Here is a 21,744-nt window from a genome sequence, read left to right as displayed (position 1 = left end):
CCCACGTACAAATATATCTGTAGATTACTTTGAACTACTGTGTCTGTAGGTTTAAAGGAACATAAGGGATAGCAGTATAGATGCCACAAAGATTGTGAAACTTGCTTGAGAACATCCTTAATGCTCGAGTGCTCGGCCATGGCTGTGCTGTTAAAACAAGTCTGGGTGCACTAAACAAGCCTGTGCTGTACTTCTGCACTGCGCCTCTGACAACCTCTTCAAATAAGAAATACCAGCTTGTCACCATGTTATTCTAGTATGAGACTCAAAAACAAGATGTTGGGAACTTAGAAGTGCAGTTCACAATTCAATTCCTTCAGTGAAGAATCATCCAGTTTTATTATAAATGGTAGAAACTGTTTATCCATCAATCTGTCGCTTGCCGACATAATATAATAAAAATAACTTGCAGACAGACTTTTGCCTCTTCTAAGAGCCTAAACAGAATGAAAAATATGAAATACATACTTACACAATTTCTTTTATGAGAATTTATGCCAAGTGGTTCAAAAATGCAAACAGCATTTCCATATGATGCTGCAATCTGGGGAAAGAAAAAGAAAAAAAAAAAAGTTGGAGACTCAAAATGTAAGGTTGGGAGGCAAGTGGAATTAGTATTCTAAAATAGCTAAAGAATTTCCAGCACCTCTTCTATGTGTCAGGGTTCTTGAAAAGTGAAATTAATACAAATATAATCAACTGTGTTATAGGTATATTTTCTTAAGGCAGTTGAGAAAAACACACTCCTGAAGAAGCCCAGCTTTCAGATTTTAACTCTAAACAGGGCAGATTGTTTGTTCAGTGGCACTAACACAGTCAGATGTGGTATATTCTTCTAGGGCAACTACTCTTAATGCATAAGAGAAAGCTGATGCCTTCACTGCTTCTGCTCATGTCCTGTGTACTTCACAGCTAACTAATGCATTAATTATTAGTGTCTGTGTCCCTAGATTCCATTTGTATCACTAAATCACTAATTAATAGTTACAATAAGCAGAAAGAAATGCAATTCTATTTTTAACACTCCAATACCTTTTGACACAACATAAATAGTAAAGAGAAAAATAGAAGTACATATGCCATTGAACCCCTCAGTTCCTTTCACTCATTTATTTCACAGAAATCTCTAAACACAACATAGTATTTCTTAGGTATTTATCTGGGCCTGTTCCTAATACTCATATTCTTTAAGTATTTTAACTATCTTTAAAATTCCTCTTTCTTTCTAAAAAGATTTTTAAAAGATAAAATGTCTTTTAAAAGAAAAAAAATAATTCTAAAAGTCCTTCCCATCCAGGATCTGGTTTCCTCAAAACAGAAATGATGCAAAAGTTTAACGAAATTTATTATGAAATCATATTTCTTCCTTAGGAGGAGGGGGAGAGAGGATTGCAACAACAGATTCAGTCCTAAAGTAAAGAACAGACCATGAGTTCAGAATCCTGAAAGCAGAACCACCCAGGGGTTTGTGGTGGTCTGGTAGGGACCATTTCTGAAGCTGGAATCTCTCTCCCACTCTGACTGGGACTGCACTGCTGAAGTTCAAGGGCTCTGCCAACTAAATCTTCCCCAATTCTAACTATGTCTTCCTCAACACTGTACCAATTTTTACCCAGCTAATTCTAGTCAGCAGTGACAACTGACAAAAAAAATTTACTCAGTGAACTACTGGACCTCCTAGAAAATTTTTCCCCCTCCTCTTTCTACCCTCTCTCTCTAGCATTGTTTAGGGATTTAAAATGACACCACAAAGCAAATCAAGGGGCCATGCAGTTACAACAGCTCATAGAGTAGCACTTCTAAACACATTAAACATGCTGCAGCCTTTCTAATTAAGTAAGTATTTCAAATTCATTACTTTGCAGAACACAGACACACACCCATATGTGTATATATATGTTAGATAAACAGTTTATTCATTTCTTTAGTTAGATGGAAGCATACAAAATGGAGACAGTAACCACCATTTCAGTACCATTCCAGTTCTGATGCTGTACTTAACTAATGTATCTGCCCACATTTTGTGACACCTCTTATTGCAGATCCCAGAAAGGGAAAAAATCCTTTGTTATGTCTCCTGCTTCCTCTACCCTCTTCCCTCCCCCAGATTACTAATAAATTGAAAGAATAAGACTAACACAAGAGGTGTTACTTAGAAAGTCCCAGACCAGTAAACTGTGATCTTTGTTGTGAAATTAACTCCTTTATTCTTTTAATGTATTATGTTGTCATTCAATTATTCAATTTAGAGTTCTCAAATTTTAAAAATTCTATACAGATTTATTAAAATCCTTACCCTGCCTTGGCGCTGGGAGCACTCCACACAACTGACCTGGATGTTTCCATGTTTAGCACCAGGAATAATCTGTACACATTCAAAGTCATTTGCCAGAATAACAATGTCACAACCAGAGCCATATGCCTGGAACAATTTTAAAAAGAAACAAAATTAAATGTTTATTTTAAAACTAACTGAACACTTGTTAAACTTTCTGTTTAACTGGGATGGTCACAGCTTCCAAAAACATCAGTTACAATGTAGCAGATTTGTTAATAATTAATTCAATGAGCAACAATTAGAAACAAAGTAGCAATGGGTCCATAACTCTACAGGGTTTAAATCACAGCAAACAGAAAGAGAAAAAAAACAAACCAAACACCCGAACTTAAACAGAGAACTTGAGCTCTCTGTTTACCTTTTATTTTGTCTGTTTTAGGTTTCAATTTTTTTTTTTCCCCTCCTCCAATTCTTATTGCATCTTAGAGCAAGGCAGTCAAGCCAGGAGCATTTCTTAATTTGCATGTACGTTTCTTCAATAGGTGTGTGTTGTACCCCCTGCCATTTTTATTATTTTTTTTTTTTAAATCAAGATTGTTAAGTGATACTTTTCTATAATAATGTAATTTCTGGGCTTTTCTGAGTTTTAAGAAGTGCACATTACTATAAGAATGTAAAATAACAAAGATTTCTTTTGGATATACTGTTTTGCAATACACTCTATATTCTAAAGAATTTGTTTACGTAGTAGCTATAGAACAGTGCTAGCTTGCAGCACTTCTTATTGGCAGGATAAATATATACCTGTCTGCCAACCTTTCACCTGTTCTAAAAAGTTTAATCACTCCAGATTATCTGTCCCACTGAGCTCCTGCATTCAGGCACAGAAATCTCTCCTTAAGATCAATCTCCACTAAGCCTTTTGCAGTAACCAATTAGAGCTAGAGGTCTCTTTCCTTAAAGTAACTTTTCCACTGATTCCAATACAATAGGTATTATAGCAGCTGAGTTAGGCAGAGCACAAGTCCTCTACAGGGAATTTCAGATGGTACAAAATTACTTATCATTTTAACTTGTCCACTTCCAAAATACTGAGTCAGCCCTTGCCCTCTCCTTTGAGATCAATCAGTTTAAAGGCTACTTTATTGTAAATGTATGAGAATTGTATTTGTTTTGATTTACCACCAGTGCCCCTTGGTGGTCACACTAAGATAATGGTGTGAGACAACCACTGGAATTAGAGCTGACAGTTTAGGTCTCATGACTTTCTATGTCTACTTCTAGTTCTCCTGGGAAAGAGCAACAAGTGAGAAAGGCTGAAAAAAAAGGGCTTAATTTAGTGAAAGTACGTCACTGCGTGGAACAGAAAGGAACGGCAATGCAAGCAGCAAGGCGGAAACTCAGTGCCCAGAAATTAACACACCATACAACTGTACACACAAAAATGAAAACTGCAGCTAAAACAGATTGTCTAATAGAATCCCAAGGTCATCTCACAAAAATAGAGTGACACAGTGCTGTCTGAGACATAATAACCCACACTGCTGTTCTGGGAAGCTCTGAGGAACTGATACTGGGGTGATTCACACTGTAAGCAGGATTGCTAAAAGGTTGTTGGAGGGAGATTATCTGTGCAGCAGAATATCCCAGCTCCTTGAAGACTAGGCTATGTGATTATTAGACCCAGTCTGGAAGGGAGTAAGCTATCATTAAAATTGAATAGGATTATTTCCAGAATGTAAGAGAATGAAAGAAGAAATTCTGAAATAAGTTCTGGCATTATACAGAAAGTCCTTTTGTTTTGTTGCTTTCCTGTTTCTATAGTGGGATTCTTTACTAAACAATTTTCACCAGCAGTGCTGAATGCTGGACAAAACAGTATAGGCTCCTTAGTAGAAGTAAAAAGATTGAAACCAGGATGTGAATGCCCAGAAGTAGACAGGAAAATAAAAGCACATCCTCTTTCCCCATAATTTATTCAGAATTCTAATATAAGAAATTGATTCTCCTACTTAAACATCAAAGGGTGAGCATTAAAACAGAAAAGAATTGATTCATCTTCTTTTCCACAGTCTTCCTCATAACTACTAATACAAACCTACTAAAGATGTGATTTAAATTATCTAAATAAAAAGAGGTGCTGATCCACTTAAAGCAAGGACTTAAACCTTTCAAATTCCCTATTCACTGTTGGTATTCATAAGCTGAGTTGCAAATTTCAAACTACGTTATTCATAAGTTATCATTAGTTGCAATTTTATTGGCAAGAGACATGTATGTGTGTCTCAGAAATTATAAAAGCAAAAGACTTAACACCTTCAATTTCCTTATGCTTAGTGTTCTTAAACATGCCCATTTATATGTGTGTGTATAGCTCATAATGCATGAAACAGAAAATATTTTATACTTGGCTAGGTCTGTTTATTCTGTAAGCAAAAGAATTGAGTGTCTTTCTCTTGAAACATTTTAGTTTTTCATCTCTCCTGTCCTCCAGGAGTCCCCTGCACTTAACCCACCAACAAAGCATTAAATTTCCAGCTAATTATACTATGTAGTTTAGTTTTACAAAGTTAAATAAAAAGATGGTTCTAAATTAAAAGTGTGGTTTATAGTAGACTTATTTTTCTTGAAAGATTCATCAAGATACAGAGATCTTTTTCCTTTGTGAAATCTTATTATTGTCACTTGCAGCCATCCTAATCTTTGCCTGTGTTTACTGCTGCACCAACAAGTGACTCAGCAACCTGAGTGTCCTGTGCCAAGAGAGGGGATCCCTTGGTTAGGGGCGTAGGCAGAACCCGTCGCCAGCAGCAGGACACCAGCCTTCAGCTCTAGGATGTTAGAGCAATTGCTGCTATCCCTTGGTTCTGGAGTCATTTTCTGAGTGTAGATATTTATTCTGAGAGTGTGCTTTATTTTTTGAAGGTATATTAAATCTTGAAATGATTTTATGAAGTCATTAGAATATGTATTTGAAAAAGGTCCATATACTTTTATGTACTGAAAGATATTTTCATATCTCATGTTATATGCCTAAATACAGGTTTTCCATTTGATGCTTTTAAGCAGCTTTTGTGATATCTTCTTTATTAACATGTTTTTACTTGAAGAGAACACTTTTCTGTTAAATCCTCTTTTCTTCTGTCCTTTTACTCATAATGCAGCACAAACACCCCACAGTGACAAAGAACAGGGAAGTGTGGTAATATTTAACATCAGTAGTTCCTTCTTAAGGATTTAGCTGACATCTTCAGGAGGTCATTTGTGCCACCACAGGTCTCTCCTGCCAGAGAAACAGCGGCCACAATGTTGGTGGTAGCAGTCTGGCTGCCTAACCTGATAAAACTGATGGAAAATTGGTAAGCCATTCAGACAGGAAAGATGAAAAATAAGGCACTGAGATATTGTAATGGATGTGAGCAGCACAGAGCTCTTAAATAAACAGAATTATGAGCAGTGACTGAACAAAACAAGTGCAGTAAGAACCACCCACATGGAGTATCTGCCAGCCTCCATTTCTAATGTCACTGATAACTTCAAGGAGAAAATTAAATGGAGTTGCAAAACTGCCAGAATGCAAGGATGACTTGCAGGATCCATAATCAGCTACTAAGCTGTAGTTTGCCAATGTCTGCTCTCTCTGTCAAGATCTGGGACCTCTGAAATGAACAATTACAAAGCTTTAATTGAATGCAGGAGCACCACACAGAAGTAGGACATTGTGTCCTAGTGTAAGAGTTTATGCTATATCCTCAGTTTTCAGATAATATGAAAGCAGCACATGCTTCTGTCTTTTTCACCTGCTCATGTTTTCCAGTTTGCTTCTGGAAATAAGAGACAGAGAAACAATTATTCCTTCACATTCTCATCTTGTTTTTTCTTTATACAAATATTTTCCTCTGTATTAAAAAACCAACAAAATTCTCTTTCTATAACCTGCAACTCTTTACAATTTGGCATAAGTAATAAACATAATAAAACACAAGTCCTCAAGCTCCTGTGTGTACTATCAGGGATGCAGAGGCATTTCAAGATGGTAAATGATGTGGAGGAAACAGAATTAGCCCACAGTAGTATTAAAAAAATAAAATTCATAAACATCCAAAATTATATAAATTAAAACATCTATTGAAACCTGAAAGTCTGTATTGGGCTTAAAGGACTCCTCTAGTAAAACAATACCCATCTTTAAGTTTCTGGCTACAGACAGTAAACATAAGATGCAGAAATTCCTCCACCTTCTGCTTAGCAATGAAGACACCTGAATTCTGAATCGTTTCCAAACTTTCATCAATGGACACAACACTTACACTTCCTCCCCCTCCTCCTTCAAAGTACTACTAGAATTACATACACTTAATGCAAACTAACAAAATAATTGAGAAACAACTACTAACCTACTACTAGCCCATGGCCTGTAAAACAGGCTTTCCTAAACTAACATTTCAGACAAATTCATGATTAAATACTTTACAACATGCTTAAACATACAGAGATAAAATAACTTAGTAAGGATTTAGATATGAAGCATCTCTAATCCAGTTTACATAAAAACAGTGCAGAACATATATATATATATATATATAAGTAGTCATAAATAACTGAGAGGGATTTGCAAATAAGAAGGATGAAGTAGTGAAAAAGTAGGAGAACCCTACACAGAAGAGTAAACCTATTCTCAGTTGCTGTATCTTGTGGACATCTGTGTGAATGAAGATTTTACTGGTTTCAATGAGGTGAAAAAATTTACAGGGGTGTGGAAGACTCATCTGCAACAGCTTCTGAAATTCACCACACACAGCTCCAGGTTAAGTGTCAGTACTGGCATGAAATATGTTAAGAAGCTTGTCCTTTTCAAAAATGAAAAATAATAAATGAATTTTTTCTCACTTTTATCAGCAAAGTTCTTAGATAGCTGACCTTCTGATTTTTTATTAAGAATGTTTATAGTTTTGTATTTTGTGCAATTAGTGCAGGAGTAAATATTATTTCCTGTTTCTCTGACACTTCAAATTTTTATACTTACAGAATCCAGCCTCTAGGTAAATGACATAGCTATTTTTATCTATTTATTTTTAAGCCCAGACTAACCTTAGAAACAGTTAACATTCTGTGGTAGCTGCTTAACCAGCTCTTTCTGAACAAAAGCTAAGTGAAATCAGCTGTGATTTGAAAAATGCATTTTACTACCTTGAAAAGGTTATTAGCTGCCAGTTAGACTGTGAGGTACAATTACCTCTTCTGTCAAAGAGGGTGTGTGCTCTAAGGCCTTTCTGCTTAAAGCTCAACCCTCAACCAGAAGGTTACAAGTTCTGTAAACTCACTTGTGGAACACAGTTAACAATATTGCTAAAATGAGAGCATGGACTAACAGCAAGCTGAAAACTGCACAGAATTATTCCCAGAACTTCCCTCACTCAGTACTTCAACCCTTTGCTTGAGCAATGTCTTTTCCAGAGCTCAGACCAAGGAGGCTGAGGAGCCTGTCTGGTACAAAACAGCATTATGCAGCTATTTTGCTCCTAATCACCCTTCCAACACTTGTTCCTGTATCACCCCCTCTACCACACTGGCCACAACACAGCTCCAGCCTCCACCAGGCACACCACTCATCTCTGTGCCTCATCCTTCCTTGGGAAAGGCTGGATACATGTTAGGAGTGCTGCAGGCAGATGTGGGAGCTGAGGGAGGAAAGGATCCTGCACATTTCAGAATAAGCACTGACAAAACCTTTGTAGCCAACCTACAGACACCTGTCTCTATTTTTTTTTGGATCTCTATAGTTTTATGGAGTTGCTAATACTTGTTTTAGCAGGCAGAGAAAAAAACAGTGGAAAAATTCCTTTCCCTGTCTCATTCTCAGAATAACTAGATGACTTTTACCAAAGCTTTAAAAAAGTTGAGGCAGACTGTGCTATCATCCTACCTCTAGCTACACTGACTTGGGAATTAAAAGCTTACCTTTATCCCCAGCAAGGAGTCATGTAAACAAGCCAAGGAAAAACCACAAAAGAAAGGAAGAATGTAAAAACCTGAGAATTGCAATGTCCCTAATCAGGTTAGAAGAAAATGTGTTTCTTCTCTCAGAATCCTAAGATTGCTGGACTTAGGCATCTAAAACACATTCATTTCAAGAGGAAGTTTCTTCTACTCCTCCTCAAAAAAAATAAAAAAGGAAATGGTTCCAAAACTATTAACTAGTGGGTACATATATATGTGTACCCAAGCCATTATTCTGCTGTTAAGTGGAATATTTTTAACAGAAATGATTCATTCCTTCACAGAAAAAAAACTGTATTTTCAAGTGCCTGTGATGAATCAGTTGTAGCAATTTTGAACCATTCTCACGCATTTTCAATGCCCAAACATCAACCAAAACGTGAGTGGGCACACGTGCACACAAACAGCAGCTCCTGTACCACAGCCCTATGGACTCCCACAGACACCTATGGATTCCCAGTGTGCTGTGCACATCTCCCTTGCCCTCTCCCTGCTCTGCTGGTGCTGTGTGCCAGTGCCTGACAGGTGCTGGGGCTTCAGAGCAGGTCTGCAGAGGCAGGCTCTGTCACCTGAACTGCAAAACCTGCCTCAGGATGTGAGCTGAAGTTATGGCTCCAAACAGATCAGTGGTTTGGGGGCATGAAGCTACATCCTTACAGGTGATGGTGAATGACAGAATTTGAGGTTAGGCACTAATGAACCACCTGCAGTCAATGGTAGATTATGACTCTACTAAGGCACACAGGCAAGCCATTTCCTAAGAATCTGGACATAAGACCCCAGACTATTTGTAGCAGTTTTTAGCAGTACAGTTTACTCTAGGATAAAGGGCTAAAAGAGCAGGAAATAATACTATGAATACAGAGAATGAAGAAAAAGCAAAGAAGAAAGCTACAGCTATGGAAGTCCAGAAAACACATTTATTAAAACATACTTGTCTCTTTAGTTCCTTGTTTACTGTATTATAAAAAATTGGATACAGCAGCCAGAGAACAGAGCGTGATCTGCTATACGTACTTCCATAATTAACATCCTACCAAGCAATCCTGCACTGTTTTGGAAGATGCTACTTTTGCTCTTGGAAAATTCTTGTATAAACCACAGTACACCCTATGATTCATGACTGATGTTATCAAAACTGATGAGAATTAGCATAAAGTTGTGTTGCATAATACAATTTGATTGACTTTTCAAATTGTCATAGTAAAAAGAAGCACTTTAGAATGGGAATAAGAGTAAATGACTTCTTATATAAATATCAAAAGTAACAGAGGCCCCTTTAATAGCAGTATGGCTGCATAGCAGCAGAACCAGGAAAATAAAGACAAACATGGCACCTTTTATTTCTTAAGACTCTCCAGCATTCATTACTGAAATAATACATCTGTGATAATCCATTGTAAGCTTTAAATGTTTCACGAGTCGGCTGACATTTATCTTATACCAAAAAGGATGCTCTGCATAATATTGCTTGGAACTGGTTTGTGCCTGGGATATAATCTTGTTAATATAAAATGCAGTAAGACAACTGATTCCCAAAGAATAAGATACTGATTAGATGGCAGCAGGAAAACACTGCAGAAGCTGATCAGTCACTAAAATCAAAGCCTACCAAGCATTCATAACCTAACGGAGTGAAACCGACATTAGAAATTGACAATAAACAAAAATAGCCTGTGAATGAGAAACAGATTGTTTTATAAACTACGGGCCTCTTAAAATTCATTTAGTGTATTTCTTTATCATCTCTTTCTGTTTCTTTTCCAGTTTGAGAGGAGAAATTCACAAATTTGTGTTTTATCAACCTCAGTAATGGAGGCAGACGCTCATCAATAGCGGGCAGGCTTCGTCAGAGCCCCAGAGCAACTGACTGTGTGCGCTTTGCAGGTGAGATATAAACACACACAAATACATTAAAAAAAAATAAAAAATAAGGGAAGACAGACAGAAGTACCCAGCGAAATCCGAGGACACACACCCGGGCTTTCCCGGTTGATACAGAGGACGGAGCGCTGGCCAGGGGTGGCAGGCGCTCCCCGCTCGGCCCGCAGCGCCCCCGGCCCGGCGGGCTCCCCCTCCCTCCGCTGTCCCCGGGCCTACGGCCGCGGCGCCCATTACCGTGAACGGGGTGTCCTGCACGCTGCCCACGGAGTACCCGTTGTCACCGGGGTTCACGGCGCCGGTCAGCACCTGGTGCAGATGCATCGCGGCCCCGGCCCCGGCCCCGCCGCGCCACCGGGACCCGGATGGCTCCGCGGGGGCGCGCGCGAGTGGCGGGCGGGAGCGCGCGCGCGGCGGCGCACGCGCCGGGCAGCGCCCGGATCGGGTGAGGAGCGCGCGCGCGGGCACCGCCCTCTGCGCGAGGGGGGCGGGCCTGGCTGTGCGCGCGCTCGCGGGCGGGGGGTGTGCGTGAAGGGCGCGCGCGGGGCTGGGGGGCAGGAGTCGGTGCCGTGAGGGGCAGGGCCGGCCGGGACAGGGGATGGACGTGGCGGCGCCGGGAGGTGAGCGGGCTGGACTCGCCTCTCGGGAGGCACGGCCGGGAGCACGGCTGCGGGCTCCGGCTGCGGGCTCCGGCTGCCGCGGCAGCGTCGCTCCGGCCGGCTGCGGTCGGGAGGTGGGGAGGCGTGTCCCGGGAGCACGGCGGGCGGGGCGCTGAGGGGCAGCGGTGCCCTCAGCCCGGCAGGTCTGGGGGCGGTACCGCCCGGCCCACACGTCTGCCTCTCTGTAGTTAGACATGCATGCATACATAAATACATATATATACATATATATAGGTACATGCATCTATCTATCTATCTATCTATCTATCTATCTATCTAATCTACCTAATCTACCTAATCTACCTAATCTATCTATCGATCGATCGCTTCTGAGGGCGGCTTGTTTCCGTAAGGATCCTCTCCCTTGCTCATATCCCAGGGAGCTTGGGATGCACCAGAGTCGTTCCAGCAGTGCCCGCAGCGGGGGCAGGGACCTGCCCACAGTGAGGGGACTTTGGTCAGGGTGTCCAGGTGAATTTCATGCACAGTAAGTGACCTCACAGAAAATACCGCCAGGCTTTTGCTGCTTTTTTTGTAATAACGGTCAAACACTCTTGAAACCTAAAGTCTTTATGTCTGCCTGCCCTTCTCTGTCTCAGAGGCGTGGAGAAGACTGGATCCTAAAAATTGTTTGGAAAAGATCCTGTACTCTGAGTGGGGGAATAAAAATACTCTGTGTGCTGTGTGTCATGCAATAAAGAAAATTCTCCATTTTCCTGTCCTATGTCAATAGAGTCTCACTGTTGCTAATAATTGAAGCTGAAAAGTTCCCACTCCTTTAAAGCCTATGGCAGTATTGCCTGTGTCAAGACTACAAGATTCATCTTACCTTGTACATCTTCTTAAAAGTGTACATCCCTTACTGTGTAAATGAAATGCAAAGTGTAGAGGTAAATAAACACAAAGCCAAATTATATTGGAATGGAAAAAACATTGTCATGAAAACACTTCATGTTTTGTCTACTCTCATGCTAGTTAGAGGCAATCCCTTTATAAAGGCAACAGTATCTCTAGCAAAATGGAAAAGGAAAAACCATTTAGATCTTCAGATGACTTGGTTACACGTGAAAGCACCATGTAAAGTTCATGTACTTAAACTCACTATTCCATAACTTTTCTGATTAAAGGCTCTTCCTCATAAGATGTCTAATAACTTATGACTGATATTTGTTTTGAGTAAGATTTTTTTTTAAAAAAAAATGCCTGCAACAAGATTTAAAGCCAAAAAAGAGCTTGGTGGGACTTTTTTGGCTTTTGTTGGGATGTTTGTTTGTTTGTTTGAATGAGTGGAATGAAGCCCAGCTAATGCCTGAAGAGGGAAGCTGGATTTTGGTTTGGCAGCTGTAATGAGAATGAACAGCATGATCTAAAGGAAAGGGTTTCCTGGTTGTGGTGGCACAAAGTCTTCAGAGAAAGCTGAGTACCTGCAGGATTGGTTCAGTCTTGCTGGGTACAGACATGAAGAAGGAGAGTTTTAGTTTTCAGCTCAGTGTTCTGTCACCTGATGAGAATAAGATTGGCTGTAGCTCCTGTGGCTGTGGAAACCTATAGATGTAGCTAGCTCTGTGCACAGAACTTTGAGCGAGAGTCATTCTGCAAGTATCTGCAGATAAGGCCTCCACATTCTTCCTGGAAGCAAATATTTTCACCTGAGTTTTGCTGACAGATTGTTTTACCCACCAGAAATCATTCTTCCTTATTCCTTATTACTTACTAATTTTTAGTCCATGTGACTGTGATTTCTGTACCTGAGACCATGAAACAGTCTCTTTTGTGTGTGTATATATATATATATATATATATATATATATATTTACATACATATATAAAATGTAAAATAATAGTAAAAATATGTAAGGGCCTTCAGTCTTTTAATTTCCCCTTTAATTCTTGACCATCTTGTTGCTTTATTCTATTGCTTTATTTTCTTTTTAACTCTAAAGAAAAGTTCCTGCGGTCCCTCCGTTTGCCCAGGAATTCTGTGTTTTGGTGTGGCTTTGTGAGGAGGGAACTTCCTGCACCACAGGACAGTGTCAGCTGAATAGAATTAAAAACTGTTTAATTTATACTCATAATTTATGCTAATAAGCGACAGCTTATTAAGACTTACTAGTTTTGCTTAGGGATAAGAGATAGGAGAAATGTTTTGCTTTTGGTGAAAGGTGGAGTGTTTAATGGGAAGGCAGAAAATTCAAAAGGTTTTACAGTGAGATCAGCCTAGGGAAAGAGACACTCATAAGAGGTATTGTGCCAGATAAATATGTATGCTGGACTGCCTTTTGTTTCAAAGGTGAAATGCTGCTTTGGTATTTTGAAACTTGAAGAACATCCCGTGTTTCAGCGACTTGGTTGGGTTTGTCCTTCTGAAAGCCTTTTGCCATTCCACAAGAAAGCAAGCTTCTGAGAACCATGTTTTTATGATTTTTTGGAATAACATCCTCATGTTTCTTAATAGTTGTCTCAATTCTTCACTGGGTACACTTGAACAAAACATATTTTTCCCTCTGGAAAAGCTTGTCTGTTTTTCTCTAGAACTCAAATTCAGCTGTTAACCTGGAGAAAATAATGTTCTTCAATCCACAAGATGCAACATCCGTTCTCTGCTATTAATTTTTGAACTGTAATGTGTTTTTTTCCTCTACTTTTGTTATTACTGTTTGAACAAGATTGTGTCCAGAATGATCTTAATTTGTAAACTGTTATTTATTTCTGTTGTTCATTCTCAGTGTGCTTCTCTAGAAAGCCTTAAAGGCATTCATTCAACTGTAAGGGATGGTCACTTCTACTATATTGGAAAGACCTTGCTACAACACAGCTTTTGCTTCTTTTTTTGGAAGTTCATGGTAACTGATAGTCTTGCTTCCCTAGGGGTATCTAAATGCTGAACATTTTTGGCAGTGCATAGGTGTCTAAATATTTCTCTGAATCCTTTTTGTGCACAATTCCCACAATCACTTACAAATACAATTTTAAAGAACAAAAAATTAGGATTTAGTTGTTTGGCAAGTGTCCAGTTGTAATTACTTAGATGTTAAGAAAACAGAGACAGTAAACATAAATTACTTGTAATACTGATATGAGGCATGACATTGGACTTTAATGACAGGATTAAGTGTTAACTAGTTTTGTTGCCTGAATTTATTTGTGTGTTCTCTGTTAAATGCTTATCCTATAGAGATATTTAATGAATCTTTTACTGAACAAATGTGCTCTGAATAATTTTCAGAGCGTTGGGATCTCAATACATTGTAGGAGGCACTGTTATTCTAATGTAAATATTTTTCTTCAGGTAGAATAATTAGTGCTCTGTACTCTTTCATTTATGATCATTTGTGTATCCTGCCTTTCTGTGCATCTTCCAAACAATTGGAAATCAGAATCCCTCCAATGAAGTCACAGATGACTGCATGCAATTCATCCAAGTGCATTAGTTCATGCACCATGTTCTTCAGCCTGCACTCTAACAGATGACTGAATAGAATGACAAATTATATTGTCAATTTCATACTAATAACTTTCCTAATATATAAACAGGCATTCAGACTGGGTCTTCTGATGGCACTAGGTGTATATAAAAGATGTTTGGGGAATTTCCCTTGGCCCTTTAATTTGGGGAGGTTAAAAAAACAAACAAACCAAAACTAAAACAAAGCCCAGATGCATTCTGAGTCATATTCTATTCAGGATTTCAGTTCCTCATTTTAGAGCATTTTAGAGGCAGATGTTCCTGTCCTTAAGGAGGTAATGGAAGGTGTTGCATGAATTTACAGAGCAAATTCCTATCCAGAAACTAGAGGAATCTAGAAGATGATTCCAGTCATAAACTTCTCATGACTGTTTTCAAGCACATCCAGGTCTTCAACAGTTTCACATGCACCACAGGAACAATGCAAAATATTTTGGACTGCCATTTAAAAAGTTTCTTATGAGTTTAGGTTTGTGTTGCTTTCTTGGTAGCTCTTGTAATGGTTATTTCTTCAGCTTCAAGGTGCCTTGTTGCTAATACATCCTCACTTTATAAGAGTTATTAAGAATCTGTAAGGGAGGGATTTTTATCTTGTGCTATTTTCTTTTAGCTTTCCATATGGTACCGTTCTTGAATTTTCCTGGCACCTGTGTAGGCTGTTTTTGAAACAATATGCAGATCTGTATGTTACATGCTGTGGGCTTTTTGTGTAACATTTTCTGCAGGTATCTGAATGCATCCTAATCCAACATTTTCAGTACTCACTTGCTTTTGTGAGCAAGCCAGTACCTTGAGGCTGTTGTAATATTATCCATACTTCCAAAGACTGTAGTATGGGTTTTTAAGTTGGAAGTAAAAGCAACAAAGCTTGTAACATTATAACTGTCAGTTTTGCTTCTTCTGAACTGCCGATGCAAATAATGTGTGCAATTGTGTGCATTTAGCTGCTGAAAGTCACTGTGAACATCTTATTATATTCTTCTGTTTGCAATACTGGAACACCATAAACACTGTATTTTAATCTAAAGGTATGTTTGCCTTTGGTGAGGAAGAAGAGTGGAAAGAGTATCCACCGTTTATCTGTTTTGCTCTGTAGATGCTCAGCAGAGGCTTTGGAAAGCAGCACTTCATGTAGAGTACTTAGCAAGGTCTTCCAAAGTGTCCCCTGGAACATCTCACATTTTTCTTGTCTGTACAGGAAATGCATTATAAAAGGAGCGTGCAAAATAAGACTGAATTTGCCCCCTGTGCAACATGTCACAGATGTAACTGAAGCACTGTGTGCCAGTTGCTGGGGTTTAGTTTGGTTTTTTTAGGCTTTAATCATTAACTCTTAAGTACTCCTGTCTCTTGCATAGGCACTCAAGCTGAACCATTGCTAATTAACCCAACTGCCTTTTCTTGTGCTGAGCTCAACGGCAATTTATCTCTAAGGGCTGTGGCTTGGGCAGTATGAATGTGTTTGCTGTGGGTAATTTGGTGACCACAAGTATTTTATTTGCTTTATGCATTTCCAGAGAGCCTGTCAGGACAGATATGAATCACTTGAAATAAAGTAGTTATCAATATTCCATCTCACTATCATAACTCTGAGGCATCTCCTCATCTCTGTTTAGTGTGGAAATTTATTTTGAGATGTTGAGAGTTTCTTATGTCTAATTGACTTTTAAAAAGCTGAGGTTATAAACCATACCACACAGTTAATAATAACTGGGGCTGTATGAAGGTCTGATATTCTCTCCCATATCCTCCACCTCTCAATCAGAGTAAAAAGTTGAAAATACAAAATCTTCTGGAAAATTAAAAAACTTTTAAAAATTCCATAAATCCCCCACTTAAATTTGGCTGCCTTGCAGCAGATCTTGGTTTAATACCTGCTCATAATTTGTGTCCATAGAAAAGCCTTTGAAAGTTTCTTGCAATAATACATAAAGAGCATTAATATTTAAGGCATGTGCAGTATTCTAAAAGTGGCATCTATGAAGGGTATCTTGAGAACAAAGTGCTATCTATGTACTCAGTTACTAAAATAAATAATGAATCATGTAAGGTTTCTAAGAGGTAGCAGTAAGTTTGACAGGTGATATGCAAAGCTCTATGGACTTCATGGTTTCAAACTGGTGACTGAATTATTTGGGATTTGTATTACTTGTAATAAATAATGAAAAGCAAGTAACTGTTGACAATAAATATTTTCCAAAGAGGATTATATGTGCAACAACTCAGTTCTTTGTACCTTCTCTCCAGGGAATGTGAGAAGTCTCTAGAGTTTTCTAACTGGAGCTTCTCAATGCAGACAGTTGAAGATTGCTGGTTCCTGTGTCAACACATTGGTGAGGAACATGTGGATTTTCTCTGCTCTTCAAAGTGATTTTCAGGTAGCTGCAGTACATGTAAAAGTGAAATTTGCTTGACTCCTCATATTATATAATACTGAGAATCTCTAGGGTTATTTTGGGATGTGAACTGTGTATTCTGATCATGCAGACAATGCTGAGATTGTAATAAAGATGTATGCTTGTGAAAGACGTCCCCTTCATCCTACAGCTGCACACAGGATATGAGAAATGAATGCAGTGTTGGCCATGGTTAATTATGTTCTGCAACAAATACACTGAAAGTGCACTCTTGCTATCCAGTTGTAAATATCTTAGGGCAAGGTAAAGGATGAAATCTGGGCCTAAATAAGCAAATAATTTTGCTAGTGTATTGGTTGCTGGGAAGAATGCAGATTTTCTTTAATTTGTGTATATTTCCTTGAGATTTTGTTGTGCTTCCCTAGTTCATGTCCCACCCTCCATCCCTTTTTCCCTCTCTGTCTCCCATAACTCCTGAATTCCTTAACTCATTTTAAACAAATCCTGAAGTCCCTTGTACGTATTGTGGAAATTCTGGACAGCATAGAGAAGAGACTTGAATGAGGCCCTCACCTCAAAGCTGTGGTGAAAGTCTGGCACAGGACACAAATGGATGTGAGTACCTTCAGTTAGTGGAAGTTATGCTGTTAAAGATGTCACAAGGGCTGTGGCAGGGCAACAAGAAGGGGACTGAGGAGGTGGCAGCCATGGACAGGCTTTATTCCCTGTACTCCTCATGTAATGCCTCATCTCACAAAAGGGATTCCTCTTGTGTTACCAGCCTAAAATGCAGACCAGCTGACTTTTTGACCTCAGTTTTTTTTGTCTAAACTAGAGTGGTTGAATTTGGGTTATCTGCTTTTTCCTGAAAAGCAGAGGGCAATGTTAATTTTGCAGTTGTTGGAGTGATGAGAAGACTGGCTGTTCATCAGGTACAATACAGGGAGAAGCCAGCCCTGAGCACCAATTACTGTCAAGTGGTAGGTGCTGAGCACCTCTGACAGGTAACAATGCGTCCATGTGCTGTGAGGGTGTGCACAGGAATAAATGAGTTAAATGGTGGTGATATTTGCCAGCAGCGTGATATGGAAATGCTGCCCACTGCATCACACAGATCTGCTGCCATCTGTTCACAAAGGTTTGTTACATTAAGAGAAGCAGAAAATGGTATCATTTTACTTATGTTAAAACTTGTTTTTGTTTTTTCTCTGGATGTTTATTATCTCTGAATTCAGGTAAAATGTTTTAGTTCCCAATACTTTGAAACTCCATGGATATTGCAAATTTAGGTAAAGAAGCCTCAGCTAAATAATAATAGGATTTTTTTCTACATCTCATCAACATAGTATTTTTGGGTTTTTTCCCTCAATTACAGCAAATACATAATTGCAGTAATTAAGGCAGCAGGACAAGCAGTTTGTTATGTGTATAGTATTTTTTATATCTTATTTATGAAGTAACCACGGGGGATCATTTCAGAATGACCTTGTAGTCATCCTTATCAGACAGTCTATATTTTGAGCTTTAGTGTTAAGCAGCTCAAATAGAATAATTGCAGTTGCTGCCATGTTTGTTACTGATGGGTGTTTATCATTTTTCTTGGCCAAATAACTATTTAAAACATTTTTATTTGCAGTACTGGCTGCACAACCCAAGTAAGTCTGTGAGGTGGTCTGTTTGTAGAGGGTCTCAGACTACTTATATTCAGACACTATTGCAAAGAGCTGTTTGGGCACCAGGTGTGCTAAAAGATCTCATGCACAGCATGAGAATATCTGTAGGAATTATATTCTGATATTCAAATTCTCTCTGATTTTCTCTATCCTAACACTTCTTTGTGCCCCATTAATTTGTTTTGGAGTCATCAGCTTTCACTTAGCTAAAGAATCTGTCAGTATTTTGCTAGTCATGAGAAGAACAGTTGGTACATCTTACCTTCTGCCTGTTCTTTCTGGGGATCCATGGAGCAGGAGACATCCAGGATGAACTTCTGTCTGTTCCAACAGTTTTTTACTGGTAGCACAATGGTACAACTTTGCAACCTGACTGTTCCTGAAAGCAGTGGATTAGGTAGTCCTTGAATTTGGCCTGCTTTGTATCTAAGAGTCAAAGTAATGTTCACAAGCTTAAAAACAGCAAAGAGGATTCCATTTGGGTCTTGTACTGGGCCCAGTTCCAGCACAAAGATTAATTATTTCCATTATGTCTTGGTACTAAATAAATGCATACAAAGTTGAAAAGGAGAGATGCTTAGGAGAGTTGGATCAGCACTGCAAATGATTGGGTTGTTTGGTCTTGCCGTCCCCAAGATATGTAGTAGGTATAAACCATCTACTTTGCAGTCTATTTGTTATGTTTTGTACAGCTTAATTTGATGCTTGGGTGCTTAGACCTCTAGCACCAGTGTAAATTCTCCATCTGTGCAGTTGTACTAATGTAAAGAACCCAGATAAATTTACAGACCTGGCTGTTGAGCAGAATCTCTGTTCTGAAGAAAAATGAAACATTTTATTGAAAAATAAATCAGAACAACTACTGAACAGGAATTCAAAAACTCAAAGAAATGTGAAATAATTTTTTTTATTATTTTGAGTACTAGACACTGAACTGAAATATAGTTTTCTCCCACCCCGAAAGGGGGGTAACTTAGTAAACCTGACAGCTGATGCTGGAAAAGCACCAGGAATCCTTTCATTTCCAATTGCAGAGACTAAAATGAACTCTGATATTTTTTTGAATTCATGAAATATGTTTATGGGTTTATATGTTTTGCATTGTAGAGCCCAAAGGCCTAAGGGAATTTAGGTGTTATCTGCATTTTTGTTCAGTCCTTTTACAGTCCTGTTCACCTGGCCATACAATTTGTAATATTTTTGGTGGTAAAAGGCATATTTCCAATATATGTATTATTTGTCAATGCATTTTAAAAAACATATCTACAATGTAAGTCCATTTAAAAAACTCCAGTCTTTTGACTGCTCCAACTCCCAAGGAAAAGAGTGATTGAATGTTGCTGGCTTTTTCTCTTGTTTCCAGCTGAGTGAAACTGAACAGATGGGAGTGGGAGAAAAAATGACGAGCCAGTGCAGACAGTGTGAATAATTTGTTGGGTTTGGTGTTTTTGATTTTCTTTTTTTTTTTTTTTTTAATTTGTGAGGACAGTGCATTTACTGCAAAAATACAGCAAAAATATGCAGGTGTGTTTGGAGTGTTGTTTTTCCATGCCTCAGAAATTTCTTCAGTTGCTGAAGTTGCTATCTGGATGTAGTGGAAGGGAAATAATCTTTGCTACTGTATTTAGCAAGGGTTGTATCCACAGGGTAGTACAACCACCAGTTTCAGCGCTCTGCCAGATGGCGTTAGCTGTGAGCAAGTTCTGTGATTCATTTGGTAAAATATTTGTCATGGCAACTGAGGAGCCTCTGACTCATTGGTCCAGTCAGTGGTAGAAACCACCACTGGTCTCACCAGATGTGAGGCTGGACATAAGAAATGTCTCACGATGCTTTTCAGACTGGTTACTTTGCCCAGTGAGATGTAATTGAAAATTATTTTTACTTGTATTTCCATCTCAGGGTTCAGCAGACCTTACATTTTCTGTTTCAAAAATCTGTCCTAAAATGTGTTCAAAAACCTGTCCTAAAAAAATACCAAAATATTCACTAAATTTTTCTTTATCTTGTGATTACAGTAACTGATCAAAGGAGAATTTAACTTCCATTAATCCTCTCCTCCACATATTTGAACAAGTAGTAGGAAGATTAGCCCAGGAATGGCACATTTAGAAGAAGAATTAAAATGAAGGGGTGTAGGCTGGAAAAAATGCTGGATTCTTTTCCTCTAGTAACTCTTAGGGGACAAGATGTGCCAGGTGGTATTCTGACAATCTATGCTAGCCAAAAAACACATAAACCATCCTTTTTGTATGCTTAGTTCTCAGTTTTCCTGTTCTCAAACATTTATTCTTCAGTTTCTAGGCTAGTGTCCTAAAGTTCTTATCTGTCCCTCCTTGCTAGTAATTAGTAAGTAGCAATCTTGCAAAATAGATCACAATAATTTCCCAAGGAATGCTTTGGTAGCTGCCTTGAAAAAATGACTAAGCATCCTCAGAGGCAGCCTCACATAACATGTTATGTTTCAGGAAGGACACTTGCTGACAGAATGAATGTCTAGAGAGACACAGCAGAAGCCTTTGAGACATTTTATAAGGTTTTTTAAGTTAAAGGAAATATCTAGGGAGATAGATGACTACAAATCCTCTCCCCTCCCATCCATAAAAGTGAAAGAGTAAAAAACCTTTAGAATATACAAGGGTCTTGCAACTTAAGTAGTCAGAATCACTGTTAAGGAGCAGGTCTTCCTGTGTTGAGAACTTAATATTATTAAGAGGGAGAGAAGATCTTCTCTGTTAGTACCAGTCTGGCTTGTAACTCTCTTTCTTTCCACAACTGTATGGTTTTTGCTCTTTGGGAGTGGGCTGATGTCAGACAACCTTCAGTTATGAAGTCTTTTTTTCTGATCCCAGAAAAAAGAGAAAAGAAAGTGTTTTAACTGCAATGATAAAATTGATCTTGGTAGTTTTATATTTGAAGTGATGTTTTCACAGATGATCCTTCCAATACAGAATTAAAGGAACTATTTAGTATTGCACTTGGAAAACTAAATGTTTATAACTGTATTTAACAGTTCTACTCTGGCAGAAATTATATCCTTTTTTTATAGCAAAAACACTTTAAAAAGTTTGACTTTTATCCACAGTGATTTATTATTTGTTAAGTGATTAGAAATCTGACAACCTGACACTTGAAAAAGCCTTTTCCTAAACCTGATGAAAGGAAATCCTTTTAATTAATTTGCTTTATTCAGGCTGACATAGAGCTTTGCTAGTGGAAAGTTAATTTACTGCCACCAAAAAAAGAGGGCTAGTTTATAGAACTTCACCTCTAAACCTTGCTTACAGATCAACCCCACAGACATACAATGCACAATGAATAGTTCTTGTCAGTGCTGTATTTTAGTATCAGATGATAAAAAATTATAACAAAGGATCTCTTGATTTTTACCCTAGGAGCACATTGGCTTCATTACTCTATTTGACATCAA

General features: G+C 38.6%; 1 protein-coding gene and 1 long non-coding RNA gene across 18 annotated transcripts in view; one reads left to right on the top strand and one right to left on the bottom strand.

The window, feature by feature from the left end:
- Positions 1 to 10,577, bottom strand: part of DMXL2 (Dmx like 2) — a 48,025-nt gene extending 37,448 nt beyond the window's left edge. For both annotated transcript variants that reach the window (XM_086848400.1, XM_086848401.1), the window contains exons 1-3: positions 10,397 to 10,577; positions 2,297 to 2,422; positions 473 to 544 (exon numbers count right to left, since the gene is read on the bottom strand). In XM_086848400.1, the coding sequence (XP_086704526.1) occupies positions 473 to 544; positions 2,297 to 2,422; positions 10,397 to 10,483 (285 nt within the window). In that variant the 5' untranslated portion in view covers positions 10,484 to 10,577. The remainder of the gene's footprint in view (positions 1 to 472; positions 545 to 2,296; positions 2,423 to 10,396) is intronic.
- Positions 10,578 to 10,699: 122 nt separating this feature from the next.
- The window catches only part of LOC111934127 (uncharacterized), a 244,390-nt gene continuing 233,345 nt past the window's right edge, over positions 10,700 to 21,744 (top strand). For all 16 annotated transcript variants that reach the window (XR_015275614.1, XR_015275607.1, XR_015275604.1 and 13 more), the window contains exons 1-2: positions 10,700 to 10,779; positions 16,532 to 16,662. This is a non-coding gene — a long non-coding RNA (uncharacterized LOC111934127). The remainder of the gene's footprint in view (positions 10,780 to 16,531; positions 16,663 to 21,744) is intronic.

Source organism: Cyanistes caeruleus, chromosome 13, assembly GCF_971803275.1.
Source record: "Cyanistes caeruleus chromosome 13, bCyaCae1.hap1.1, whole genome shotgun sequence".
Lineage (NCBI taxonomy): Eukaryota > Metazoa > Chordata > Aves > Passeriformes > Paridae > Cyanistes > Cyanistes caeruleus.
The sequence above is the reverse complement of the archived record's forward strand: the minus strand, read 5'-3'. Positions and strand labels throughout refer to the sequence as shown.